Source organism: Orycteropus afer, unplaced genomic scaffold (assembly GCF_000298275.1).
Source record: "Orycteropus afer afer isolate SDZICR_OR568_19922 unplaced genomic scaffold, OryAfe1.0 scaffold00384, whole genome shotgun sequence".
Taxonomy (NCBI): domain Eukaryota; kingdom Metazoa; phylum Chordata; class Mammalia; order Tubulidentata; family Orycteropodidae; genus Orycteropus; species Orycteropus afer.
The window spans coordinates 1297690-1310494 of record NW_006921971.1 but is presented as its reverse complement, the minus strand read 5'-3'; the positions used below and the strand labels follow the sequence as shown (position 1 = coordinate 1310494).

At 48.7% G+C, this 12805-nt stretch overlaps 1 protein-coding gene across 1 annotated transcript in view; it reads right to left on the bottom strand.

The window, feature by feature from the left end:
- LOC103207647 (serine/threonine-protein kinase DCLK1-like) overlaps positions 1-12376 on the bottom strand; it is a 14631-nt gene extending 2255 nt beyond the window's left edge. The window contains exon 1 of the mRNA XM_007953294.1: positions 12001-12376. Within this exon, the coding sequence (XP_007951485.1) occupies positions 12001-12376 (376 nt within the window). The remainder of the gene's footprint in view (positions 1-12000) is intronic.
- Between the last annotated feature and the right edge of the window lie 429 nt (positions 12377-12805).

Genomic DNA, 12805 nt, shown 5'->3' with positions numbered 1-12805 from the left:
CTGTGGGGCAGTTCCACTCTGTCCTCTAGGGGCGCTGTGGGTCAGAATCCACTCCACGGCAGTGGGTGTGGTTTGGGCTTTGCTTCCATTGATTGACAGCCTTGGAGAACCTGTGGGCAGTTCCACTCTGTCCTCTAGGGGCGCTGTGGGTCAGAATCAACTTGACAGCACCCAAATACATCAACACATTTGTAGAGCACTTCAAAATCAAAGTTACCTACATTTGCTCTCTGAGATAATTTAAAGACTGAGAATGGGCCAGAAAACAGCTTCGTCAAGCACACAGTTGCATTATTTATAACCATGACGAAAGTGCACGCTAAACATTTTGTAAAGCCAAGTCAAATTCCAAAGCAAACAAAACAACCGAGCCTGTTTCTGCCATCTGTGCTGTGCTGAGCACCGTGACCCCAAGTCAGCGCCCTCCCATCTCTACGTAAAAGGCTGAGCAAGGCAGACATACAAAACGCAGCTTCAGAAACCAACTCTGAGGTGAACAGAAGTTACATTGTTACTAAAAACGACTCCTGAACAGAGAATCGCGTCATGAAAATACTCAGACCGTTGAGTAGAAGGTGTCACACACAAAAAGGAAAATAGCACATGTCACAAGAAATGACAAATTTCCAAAGCACTGACCCTGAACACACGCTTCACAAAGTCAGGTCAAGGCATTTTGAAATTAATAGATATCTGACCACGGCCTTTCTCTGTGTTAATAAGTCATTCTTTATCACAGTGAATACGTCAAATGTTAAGAAGCTTTGCAATTGCCAGGGAAGGCACCTCGGCCTTGAACAACTGACCGTGTCCTTGTCCTATATTTTTAAATTAATGGAGCAAGCGTCCATGGCTAGTGAACGAGGTTTCACATAAAAACAACTGAATCAAGGTTTGCAATATGAAGACACGCAGCTGTCCGTGTTCTCAAACACCTACTTTGTAAATGTTTTTAAAATATATTCTATGTGTGTACGTATGCATTACGTACATGTGCGTGTTAATCGGAAACCCTGGGTGTGCAAACGTTTAATGCTCTTGGCTGCTAACCAAAAGGCTGAAGGTTCGAGTCCCCCAAGTGTACCTCAGAAGAAAGCCCTGCTGGTCTACCTCTGAAGATCAACCACCGAAAATCTGAGGGGGTCGCCCCCACTCTGCCACACACAGAGGGCCGCAGGGAGCCGGGTGGACTCCCAGGCAGTGGGCTTGGTGTTACGCGTGTTTCATCTCTTTCCTTATGGGGCCAGGAGGTGGGAGCTAAAAGACTTATCAGTTGGTTCTTTTGAAGTGCTAACATGAGGGAAGTAAGCTGTTGTGAGGTGCCGGGGAGCTGGCCTGACTCATAGCGACTCCATGTTCAACAGAACAAAACACTGCCCGGCCCTGCGTCAGCCTCACGGTCCTTGCCCGACCTGAGCCCATTGTTCCAGCCATTGGGTCAGCCATCTTGTTGACGGCCTTCATCTTCTTCACGGACCCCTCCTTCACCGAACATGACTTCTCCAAGGACTCACGGTTTCTGACAACATGACCACAGCAGATGAGATGAAGTCTGGCCATTCTCGCTTCCAAGGAGCATTTTGGCTGCACCTCCTCCGGGACACATCTGTCCCTTCTTCTGGAAGTCCGTGACATTTTCAGCATTCCCCGCAAACACCACAACTCAAAAGATCAACTCTTCTTCAGTCTTCCTTACTCATTGTCCAGCTCTCACAAACATATGAAGCGATTGAAAATAGCCTGGGTCAGGCCTACCTTAGTCTTCACAATGACGTCTTTGCTTCTTAACACTTTATAGACGTCTTTTGCAGCAGATCTGCCCAGAGCAACACGACGTCTGATTTCCTGACTGCTGCTTCCATAGGCTATGATTGGGATCCAAGGAAAATGACATCCCTGACGACTTCAATCTTTTCTCCATTTATCGTGATGCTGCTCACTGGTCCAGTTGTGAGGATTTTCATTTTATATTGAGGTGGAAGCCATACTGCAGACTGTAATCTTTGATGTTCAGTAAGTGCCTCAAGTCCTCCTCACTTTCAGCAGGCAAGGTTGTGTCATCTGCATAATGCAGGTTGTTAATGAGTCTTCCTCCAACCCTGATGCCATGTTCTTCTTCATAGAGTCCAGCTTCTCGGATTCTTTGCTCAACATACAGATTGAATAATCATAGTGAAAGGATACAACCCTGACTCACATCCTTCCTGATTTTAAACCATGCAGTGTCCCATTGTTTTGTTCGAATAACAACCTGGTCTATGTATAGTTTCCCCATGAGTACAATCAAGTGTTCTGGAATTCCCATTCTTTTCAATGTTATCCATAATTTGTTATGACCCACACAATAAAATGCTTTTCCATAGTCAATAAAAACAAGTAACGATCTTTCTGGTATTCTTTGTTTTCAGCCAAGATCCATCCGACATCAGCTATGATATCCCTCATTCCATGTCCTCTTCTGAATCCAGCTTGCATTTCTGGAAGTTCTCTGTCAATATACTGGTGCAACTGTTTTTGAATTATCTTCAGCAAAATTTTACTTAAATGTTATATCAATGATATTGTTGGATAATTTCCACATTCTGTGGGATCATCTTTCTTTGGAATGGGTACAAATAGGGATCTCTTCCAGTCAGTTGGCCAAGTAGCTGTCTTCCAAATTTCTTGGCATAGTCGAGGGAGTGCCTCCAGCAGGGCATCCATTTGTTGAAACATCTCAGTGGGTATTCTGCCAATTCCTGGAGCCTTGTTTTTCAAGGAAGTGGGAGGGGAGTAAAATTTTAAATAAAAATAAAACGAGTAAGTTTTCGAGTCTCTTCTGACATCCATTTTGGTCTTTTCTTCCTTTGCTGTCTTTTTAGTGACCTCTTGCTCTCTTCATGGATGATGTTCTTGATGTCATCCCACAATTTCTCTGGTTTTCAATCATTGGTGTTCAATGCATCAAATCTCTTCTTCAGATGGTCTCTGTGGTTGTTATGTGTGTGTGTCAACTTGGCTGGGCCCGGGTGAGTGGCTGGGCAGCTGGTGGTAGTTATTCCCCATGATGAGACTGGCAATCAACTCCAGGGTGGGATCTACCACAAGCAGCTGAGTAGCTGCCTTTGGGATGTGGTCTGCTTCCTGTATTTAAGGAGAAGCCTTGGGAATGGTCCCTAGCCTGTGGCATGCTTGGACCCTGCATGGAGCCGTGTTGTTGCTCAGCAGCCTGCCATGCTCTGCTGACCTTGGGACTTACAATGGACTTAAGTTAATGGCCTGCCGTGTGGTTTGGTAACATCGGGACTGTGCCTTTTTCCTTGTCAACCTTGGGGCTTGTCAGCCTCAGCAGCCAGCAGCCATCTGAGTGAAGAAACGCCTCTAGCTCCAGTGGGCCGGGAGCCGGAGGCAGAGCTGGACCCCAAGGTTGAGGGGCTTTCACCCAGCCCCTAGAGCCTGGCACTTTGAACTTGGATGTAAAGCCTCCAAATTGTAAGAGAATGAACTCCTGTTTGTTGAAGCCGTCCCATTTGTGGTATATTCTGGTCAGAGTGGCACCAGGGAACCAGGACAGTCTCTAAATTCAGACGTATTATCCAGGTCACATTTTGGCTCTCATGAACTTGTTTTAATTGTCTTCTGCTTCAACTTGAGCGTGCATATGACTAGTTAATGGTCTGTTCCACAGGCAGCTCCTGGCCTTGTTTTGGCTGAAGATATTGAGTTTTTCCATTGCCTCTTGCCACAGATGTCGGCAAACTGATCCCTGTGAACTCCGTCTGATGAAGTCCACATGTACAGCTTCTGCTTGTGTTGTTGGAAAAAAGGTATCTGCAATAAGTCGCTGGTCTTGCAAAATTCTGTCACGTGATCTCCAGCATCATTTCCATCACCAAGGCCTTATTTTCCAACCACTGATGATTCTTCTTTGTTTCCAATTTTCTCTTTCCAATCACTGAACTATCAGTACATCTTGATTAGTGTTTGGTCCATTTCAGACTACAGAAGTTGGTGAAGAAAAAAATTCTTCAATTTCCTCATCTTTGGCTTGGTGGTTGGTGGGTAAATTTGAATAATAGTATTAATTGGTCTTCCTTGTAGGTGTATAATTAATTGGTCTGGAAGACCAATTAATACTATTATTCAAATTTACCCACCAACCACCAAAGCCAAAGACAAGGAAATTCAAGGCTGTGAGGTTTTTTTTTTTTTTTTTTGGTTTTTGTAAGTGTCTGGATACTGTCATATCACTGACAGCATTGTCCAGAGTAGGAGCTCTGGTGGCACAGTGCCTAGAGCATTTGACTGATAACCAGAAGGCTGGCGGTTCAAACCCACCAGCCACTCCTCGGAAGGAAGGTTGGGCAACCTATTTCCATAGTGATACCGCCTCGGAAACCCAAGGAGGGTCGCTATGATTCGGGTTGGACTCCATAGCAGTGGTTGTGTTGCACTGCATTGAGACAGCACTGTACTTCAGGACAGATCTTGAAACATTCTTTGTGACAATTAATGCAATGTTGTTCCTCTTCAATTTGCCATTCCTGGCATAGTAGACCATATGATTGTCTGACTCAAAATGGTCAAAACCAGTCCATTTCAGCTCACTAATGCCTAAGATATTGATCTTTATGTGCTTCATTTCATTTTTGACAACTTCCAATTTTCCTAGAGTCATACTTCGTACATTCCATGTTTTGATTATTAATGAATATTTGCAACCATTTCTTCTCATTTTGAGTTGTGCCGCATCAGCAAATGGAGGTCCCGAAAGCTTTACTCCACCCACGTCATTAAGGTCGACTCTGCTCTGAGGAGGCAGCTCTTCCGTGGTCGTATTTTGAGTGTGTTCCGGCCTGAGGGGCTCAGCTTCTGGCACTGTATCGGACATCATGTCCATTCGATTCATAAAGTTTTCTAGTAATATATCAGATAGCGTTTCACTGCTACTCATAGCATTTTCACTGGTCAATTTTTTCAGAAGTGGACGGCCCCATCCTTCTTCCCAGTCAGTTTCAGTCTAGAAGCCCCACTGAAACCTGTCCACCAACCATGATCCTGCTGGTATTTGAAACCAGTGGCATAGCTGCCAGTCTCACAACACCACGGAAGCCATCACAGTAAGACACAAGCACAGGCAAGTGGTGGGAAGTAAGATGAGGGCCATTCAAAACTAACAAATAAGTAAGACTTAGAGATGTCATTCATACACGGAGCCATCCCCAAGTCTTCGGTGTAACTCTACTGCAATAATGAAATGAAAGTAAATTAATCTAACCCAAGGTATACTGGGAAAAATGGCCCAGAATTTGCTCTGGAAGTTTCGTGTTACTTAGTATAGAGGAAGTTGAAGAAAGACAGTAAGCCTGCAGAGATCCTAGAAGGTTCCACGCTTTCCAGGCCAAATTATTTTCTGCTTTGAATTTTTGTTGTTATTGTTGAAACTATGAGTTTTCAGTAATAGAAGGCATTTTGAATGAAATGAAAAAAAAAAAAAAAGCTTTTTGGAGTCATATGGATTTTGACACAATTAGCGGGACACTGGCCCAAGAGGTTTCGGGTGATGGGTTGATGGGATGAGGCCCATTTCTTCAGATTCACAGTTACGCAGGCCCCTACCAGAGGGCAGCACATACTAAAAGTGGGATAGCAGCTTCCTACTAAACCCTAGAGGTGGAAAATATAGGTGGGCACCATATGTCCCACAGGGTCACAAAAGAGTTAAAGGACATAGTATAAACATCTATTTAGAGGTGGTGCTAGTAATTATTATACATCAATACCCAATAATTGGTCAGCACACTGCCAGTTTTGTTCCAGTCCAATGAAACCAAAGAATTTCACATAAGGAACGAATCTGTCCTTGAAATTTCCTTCCCTGGGCGTCCACAACCCCCCAACAGATAGGAAGAACTTCAGAACCAGCGTCAGCCTGACTTACTGTGGCATTTACAAAGGCCAAAAGAGCTATGTTTGTTTTTCAGTAAAGAGAGAGATCAAGAGAATGACTGCTTAAAACAAGGAAACAAAGCATGAAATTATGTCTGGACCCAGCCAATACCTCCTACAATGTCAGAACGTGGAAATTTTTCCCATGAAAATTTTAAGTATATTATTTTCAGGATTTTGAAAGATGGAATAATTACCATGTAAGAATATTAGAAGAGTTGCTGGCTGGTTTATTTATCAAATAATCACCCACACATTTAAAAAATTACAATATGTGCTGTTGTATTTCAAACTATGTGATTGATTTACTCTAATAAAGTTTATTATTAAAAATTCTGCCAAGTTAATTCTATTTTGTCCTTGGATCCCTTGTTGGAATTACAGAATTCTGATTTAAGAGAAATTCTGAAGACAATAACAAAAACTTCTGACAATTTTGTTCCCACCCAAGGAGCCTTAGTGGTGTGGTGATTAAGCACTCAGATGTGAACCGAAATTTTGGCAGTTAAAACCCACCAGCCACTCTGAATGAGGAAAATAAAGCAGTCTGCTTGTATAAAGACTGACAGCCTTGGAGACCCTGTGGTGCAGTTCCACTCTGTCCTCTAGGGGCGCTGTGGGTCAGAATGGACTCCACGGCAGTGGGTGTGGTTTGGGCTTTGCTTCCATGAAGATTGACAGCCTTGGAGACCCTGTGGTGCAGTTCCACTCTGTCCTCTAGGGGCGCTGTGGGTCAGAATGGACTCCACGGCAGTGGGTGTGGTTTGGGCTTTGCTTCCATGAAGATTGACAGCCTTGGAGACCCTGTGGGCAGTTCCACTCTGTCCTCTAGGGGCGCTGTGGGTCAGAATCCCCTCCAGGCAGTGGGTGTGGTTTGGGCTTTGCTTCTGTGAAGACTGACAGCCTTGGAGACCCTGTGGGGCAGTTCCACTCTGTCCTCTAGGGGCGCTGTGCGTCAGAATGGACTCCACAGCAGTGGGTGTGGCTTGGTCTTTGCTTCTGTGAAGATTGACAGCCTTAGAGACCCTGTGGGCAGTTCCACTCTGTCACAAGCTGAAATCGATGTGAAGGCAAACAATGACAGCAACGTGAATGTTACTAAGAAGCCCTGGGGTATGATAATTAACCACACAGCTACTAACCAAAAGGTGGAGGTTTGAACCCACCCAGCGGCTCCATGGAAATATAACCTGGCAATCTGCTCCCATGAAATGACAGCCAAGAAAACCCTCTAGGGTCGTTCTACTCAGTCACACGTGGGGCACCATGAGTCAGAATCGAGGGCATAGCACCTAACAACAGCTCAGATAAAAGTCAGGCATAACAGTCTGGGTATGATGAAAACAAAAACATGAAAGTGACAGCGAGGCCGTTGTGGTGAAGCCTCCTCTCCGTCACTGAGCGTCAGAACTGTTGGTCCGAGATTAAACCGCAAGAAAGAGCACAGTGGACAACAAGGACCGTTCTTACACAGGTAACGCTGGGCTACGGCCGCCTTTGCCGACCACATGCACTGTCAGAAGTGCACTATGGTAGTCGATTTTTTACATGTTACTCTGAAGACAAAAATTAGCATAAAGCACTCATGATGATACCTGGGGGGGGGTGCGATCGGCAAGGACACAAAACCAAGGAAGAACACCCGCATTATCTGCATAAAAATGTGGTACAAATCAAATACACGCCACGCTGCATCCACTCAAAGGATTAAGTTAAAACTCATCATCATATTGGAACGGAAATGGAAAGCTAATAGCATGCACTAGGCTTACACAGAATTAGTATGTAGAGTGCGACGGGACCACGCTGAGGAGGAAGCCACGTCTGCGTTGTACAGACTCAGCAGAAACATAACCCACAAAGGGGCAAAGCTACACGAACCCCCAGCTCCTTGAACACTAAGTGCAGCTGGGTGCCGACGGTCAGTGTCGGGGATGAGAGAAACCTGGTTAAACTGCAAGTCTGAAGAAATACAGCCTCTCTGTGAATATGTGCACTGCACTGAAGTCACCGTTGACTCCGTCAGAAAACACGTGGGTTTCCTTTGTGTCTCTCTTTCAGTGAAGCCACTTTGCCGTCGGACGCCTACGCTGCCGGTGCCCCAACTTGGTTGTGTAAGGAGTGTCTCCCGGTGACTGTATAAACTGTGCCTGGACACATGGCAGCCTCAAGTGTTCTGGGAGCAGTGTGTGTCATTCCTGGAACGGTGTCAAGGCTAAACACACAGGTTTCCAAGAAACCAAAACAATTAAGTTCCCTTAAAAAGCCGCTAACAGCAAAGGGGACAACGTCGGGCTGCTGTTCCCTCTGCCCTAAGATGTCTGCCACGCCACGCTATTGGAAAGTGACCCCTGGATTGAAAGCAGAGCAGGGGGCTTTCTGGGGGTGGGTTGATAGCACCCACTGCATCTCGTCAGAGGGGCCCGGGAGCTCACGTCTCCCAGCTTCAAGTCCTGACTCTCCCACTCCCTGCTGTGTGTCCTTGGGCAGATCACTCACCCACACTGGACCTCATTCTTCTCATCTTAGAGGAAGGGTGAGGGACCGACTTGCTAAGATCACTGTGTGAATCTTGCAATTGTCAGCTGCCACTGAGTCAGCCCTGACCGACTGTCCCCACAGGGTGTTCTTCGCTGACTCCTGGAAGTCAACTCCCAGGCTTGCTTCCTCCTCCATCTTAATCTGGGGCCCTGCTGAAAACTATTCAGCATCCTAGCAGCACGCCAGCCTCATGGACGGACGGGCAGTGGGTGCCCATGAGGGGCACTGGCCAGGATTCGAACCCGGCTCCCCCGCACAGAAGGCGAGGTCTCCACCGGAGCCACCCGAGCCCCTTTTGTGGGCATTCAACACGCTCACCTGGGTGGGAAAGTCTGAACCGAGCCCGGCGTGTGCCAAAGGGGGACAGCGGTCCGTCAGGAACAGGCCACCGGCTTGCAGCACGGGCACCATTTTGTAGGAAAAGACAGGGAGCAAGACGGTGAGGGATGGAACTGGTGTTGCGGGTGGTACCGTGTCCCCAAAAGTCTTGTGTTACAGATCCTGAACCCTGACACCTGTGGATGTCACCTCATAAGGGAACAGGGCTTTCTCTGCCATGTTAGTGAGGTCGTGTCAGCACACGGGATTCCGAAGCCAGACAGCTCGGAGACGAAAAGGAGCGGATGAGGCGGAGGGAGGGAAGGACAGACAGATGGCAAGACAAATGCCACCGGGAGACACAAAAGGAAGCGAGCGACAGAAGCTGCACAGAGTCCAGGACTTCCCCCCAGAACTGACGGAGGAGAGGGCCTTCCCCAGAGCCGGCGCTCTGAATCAGACACCGAGCCTCCCAAAGATGGACACGGTGGCTGCGATGATGGGCTCAAGTATAGCAGGGATCATGGAGCTGGCGCGGGATCGGGCAGTGTTTCGTTCTGCTGTGCATGGGGTCGCTATGAGTCAGAGACAACTCGACGGCACCTAACAACAACAAGCCTCCCAAACGGTGAGGAGACAGGGCTCTGGGGGGGGCAATGGTTAAAGCACCCCACTACCAGTGGTTCAAACTCACTAGCCACTCCAAGGGAGAAAGATGAGACAGTCTGCTCCCATAAAGACTGACAGCCTTGGAAACCCTATGGGGGCAGTTCCACTCTGTTCTCTAGGGGCGCTGTGGGTCAGAATGGATTCCACGGCAGTGGGTGTGGTTTGGCCTTTGCTTCTGTGAAGACTGACAGCCTTGGAGACCCTGTGGTGCAGTTCCACTCTGTCCTCTAGGGGCGCCGCGGGTCAGAATCTAATCCACGGCAATGGGTTAAACTGTGAGAGCATCCATGTCTCTTCAATAAAGCCACCCACTCATCTTTCTGTTACAGCAGCACCAAGAGACTGAGGCAACAGGTGGTCTCCTCTGCTTTGGGTTCCCAGAACTAGAGAGGGTCCGGTTCCCTACCACCTCCTACAGCCTCTGCTTGGCGTTTGGAACCATGGGAGTATCTCTGGCCACTTGCTTGTAAAGATCAACTCTGCAGGAACATTGCACAGAAGTACTAGCTTCCACCCACTGCTGTTGCCTGGGTGATTCTAGGAACGAAGTGAGGAATGGACCCCGGGCTGTGTTCGAAGTTCTCTGAGATGCTGGCATAAACCAAAAAAACCCATCGCTAAGACCATTTCTACTCATAACGCCCCTTGAAGACAGAATGGAACTGCCCCATAGGGTTTCCTAGGCTATCAGTCTTTATAGAAGCTGACTGCCGCATTTTTCTCTGTGCAAACAGCTGATGGGTTAGAACCACCCAGCTTTTGGTTAGCAGCCAAATGCCTTAACCACTGTGCCACCAGGGTTATTCCCCTACAGTCTCAACTGCCCTGGAGTCTTGGCGACTTGCTAAAACTTTGCATCTAACCTTGAGCCAGACCCCTGGGAATACACCACCGTGTTTTTTATTTATCTTGCATTTCCCAAGGTCAACAAAGGACAGGGCACAAAATCTGCATCGGAGGCAGAAAGCTTTCACATTTGAGCTGCCCCTTTAATTTACTGGAAGTTCCAGCGTCTGAATAGGAGGATAATGGCCAAGTCCACATGCATCTTGGCAGGGTGAGGCGTCGCCTGCCGGGAAGGGATGTGAATTCCCACAAAATGAACACACCAAACCCAGGCAGCTCGCTGCCCGCTCAACCTGTGGGACGCCGGTCACACGGTGCCGGCTGGCATTCCTGCTGTGGGATGGAGGGGAGGAGAGGAGACAGACCCAGAGAACCCGCAGCCTGACTCACAGGCGAGTGCCGGTTACGACGGAGGATAAAGGGTTCTGCTCAAGGACAGCAGCTCGGAAAGCACCCCAAATGCCAAGAGAGCAGGAAAGGGCTGCTCCCTGCAAAAGAGACTGATGGGGAATCCCTCCAGACCCGGGAAGAGAACAGGGCCCAGGCGGATCCTCACGGAAGGAAGGTGGACACAGAGCCCTGGTGGGCAGAGGTCAAGTGCTCAGGTGCTAAGCAAGTGGTCACTGGTTCAAACCCACCGGCCACTACACAGGAGAAAATGGGGCGGCCTGCTTTCATAAAGATTGACAGCCCTAGAAGCCATGTGGTGCAGTTCCACTCTGTCCTCTAGGGGCGCTGTGAGTCTGGCTTTGGTTTTATAAAGATGGACAGGTGGCACAGCCAGCTGTCCCGTCACTCTGCCTTCCTTATCTTTGTTCCTTCACAGCATCTCTTCCTTCATCGCGGCCTTGAGACCCCAATCTTAGAAAAATCCATGCTCCAGCAAGGTCTCTTACCCTTGTTCAAACCTTCAAACAGAGAGTTATTTCTCTCTGTTGTCGTTGCCGTCAAGCAGGGTCCAACTAACAGCCAGCCCAGCTGACAGAGTGGAACTGCCCACAGGGTCTCCAAGGCTGTCAATCTTCACAGAAGCAAAGCCCAAACCACACCCACTGCCGTGGAGTCCATTCTGACCCACAGCGCCCCTAGAGGACAGAATGAAACTGCCCACAGGGTCTCCAAGGCTGTCAGTCTTCACAGAAGCAAAGCCCAAGCCACACCCACTGCCGTGGAGTCCATTCTGACCCACAGCGCCCCTAGAGGACAGAGTGGAACTGCCCCACAGGGTCTCCAAGGCTGTCAGTCTTCACAGGAGCAGGTCAGCTGGTCTTTCTCCCACAGAGCTGCTGAGGGGTTTGAACTGCCAACCTTTCATTAGCAGTCAAACACTTCACCGTTGCGTCCCCAGGGCTGCTCAGGTGGAGAACAGCAGAGTGGTAGCGACCACATAGCCTGCCAATTACAAACACAAACTTTACCTGGTTTCTGTGTGCTAAGTACATATGGAACTAAATGACACTTCAGCATCCTTCATATGTCACTACACAGTGACACTGTGCTGTCAGCTGCCACAAAGGGTGGCCATGAATGGAGGACACATATGCAGAGAGACAGACACACATCAGACTACAGCCAAGAAAACCCCAAGGGCCAGTCCTACTCTGACATGGTGCGCAGAGGGAAACGCCTGGAACAACATGCAAATCTGCAAACCGACAACCTGCAGTGTAGCCTGGGGGTTGGCCGCCAGGTGCTCACCTTCCACCAGCTGGTCCAAGCTGGAGACCTTCTTGAGGCCATCGATGGTGTAGATGGTTCTCACTCCCTGAGGCAAATTCACGTTGTCCGACAGAGTCCGCGTCAGGTCCGCCAGCAGGGCCTCGAAGGACCGGAAACGGTCCGGGGAGATGGCATACACGATGCCCTTGAAGTAGCGGTCTCCGTTTCGGTAGAAGCGCACTTTCTTGGCCTTCTTCTCGGAGCTGAGCGTCTGCAGTGTGCGCGTGCGGTAGAAGCTGCAGTGGGCGCTGTGGGTGGGGCTGGGCAGCCCGTTGACCCGCGAGCCGCGGCTGTATCTCTGCGCCTTGTCGCGCTCGTCAAAGTGCTCCAGCTCCATGTCTCTTCCGAAGGACATGACGGCGTCCAAGTGGAACCTGGACCAGAGACAAAAACAGAGATGGATGTACGTTATTTCAAGACCCATGACCCAAAATGCTCCCCTGGAGGGCATCCGGGGGAGTGTCGTTATGACTCATGGACATTTCACATGAGTTATCACGTGGGAGAGAAGGAACAGCTAAGGAGAAAGGGTGTACCCCAGGGGACCCACAGTTTGGTTCTCCACTCTCCAGTGGACTCTACCCACAGCGCCCCTAGAGGACAGAGTGGAACTGCCCACAGCGTCTCCAAGGCTGCAGTCTTTATGGGAGCAAAGCCTAAACCACACCCACTGCTGAGTTGATTCTCACCCACAGCGCCCCTAGAGGACAGAGTGGAACTGCCCCACAGGGTCTCCAAGGCTGTCAATCTTCACAGAAGCAAAGGCCAAACCACACCCACTGCC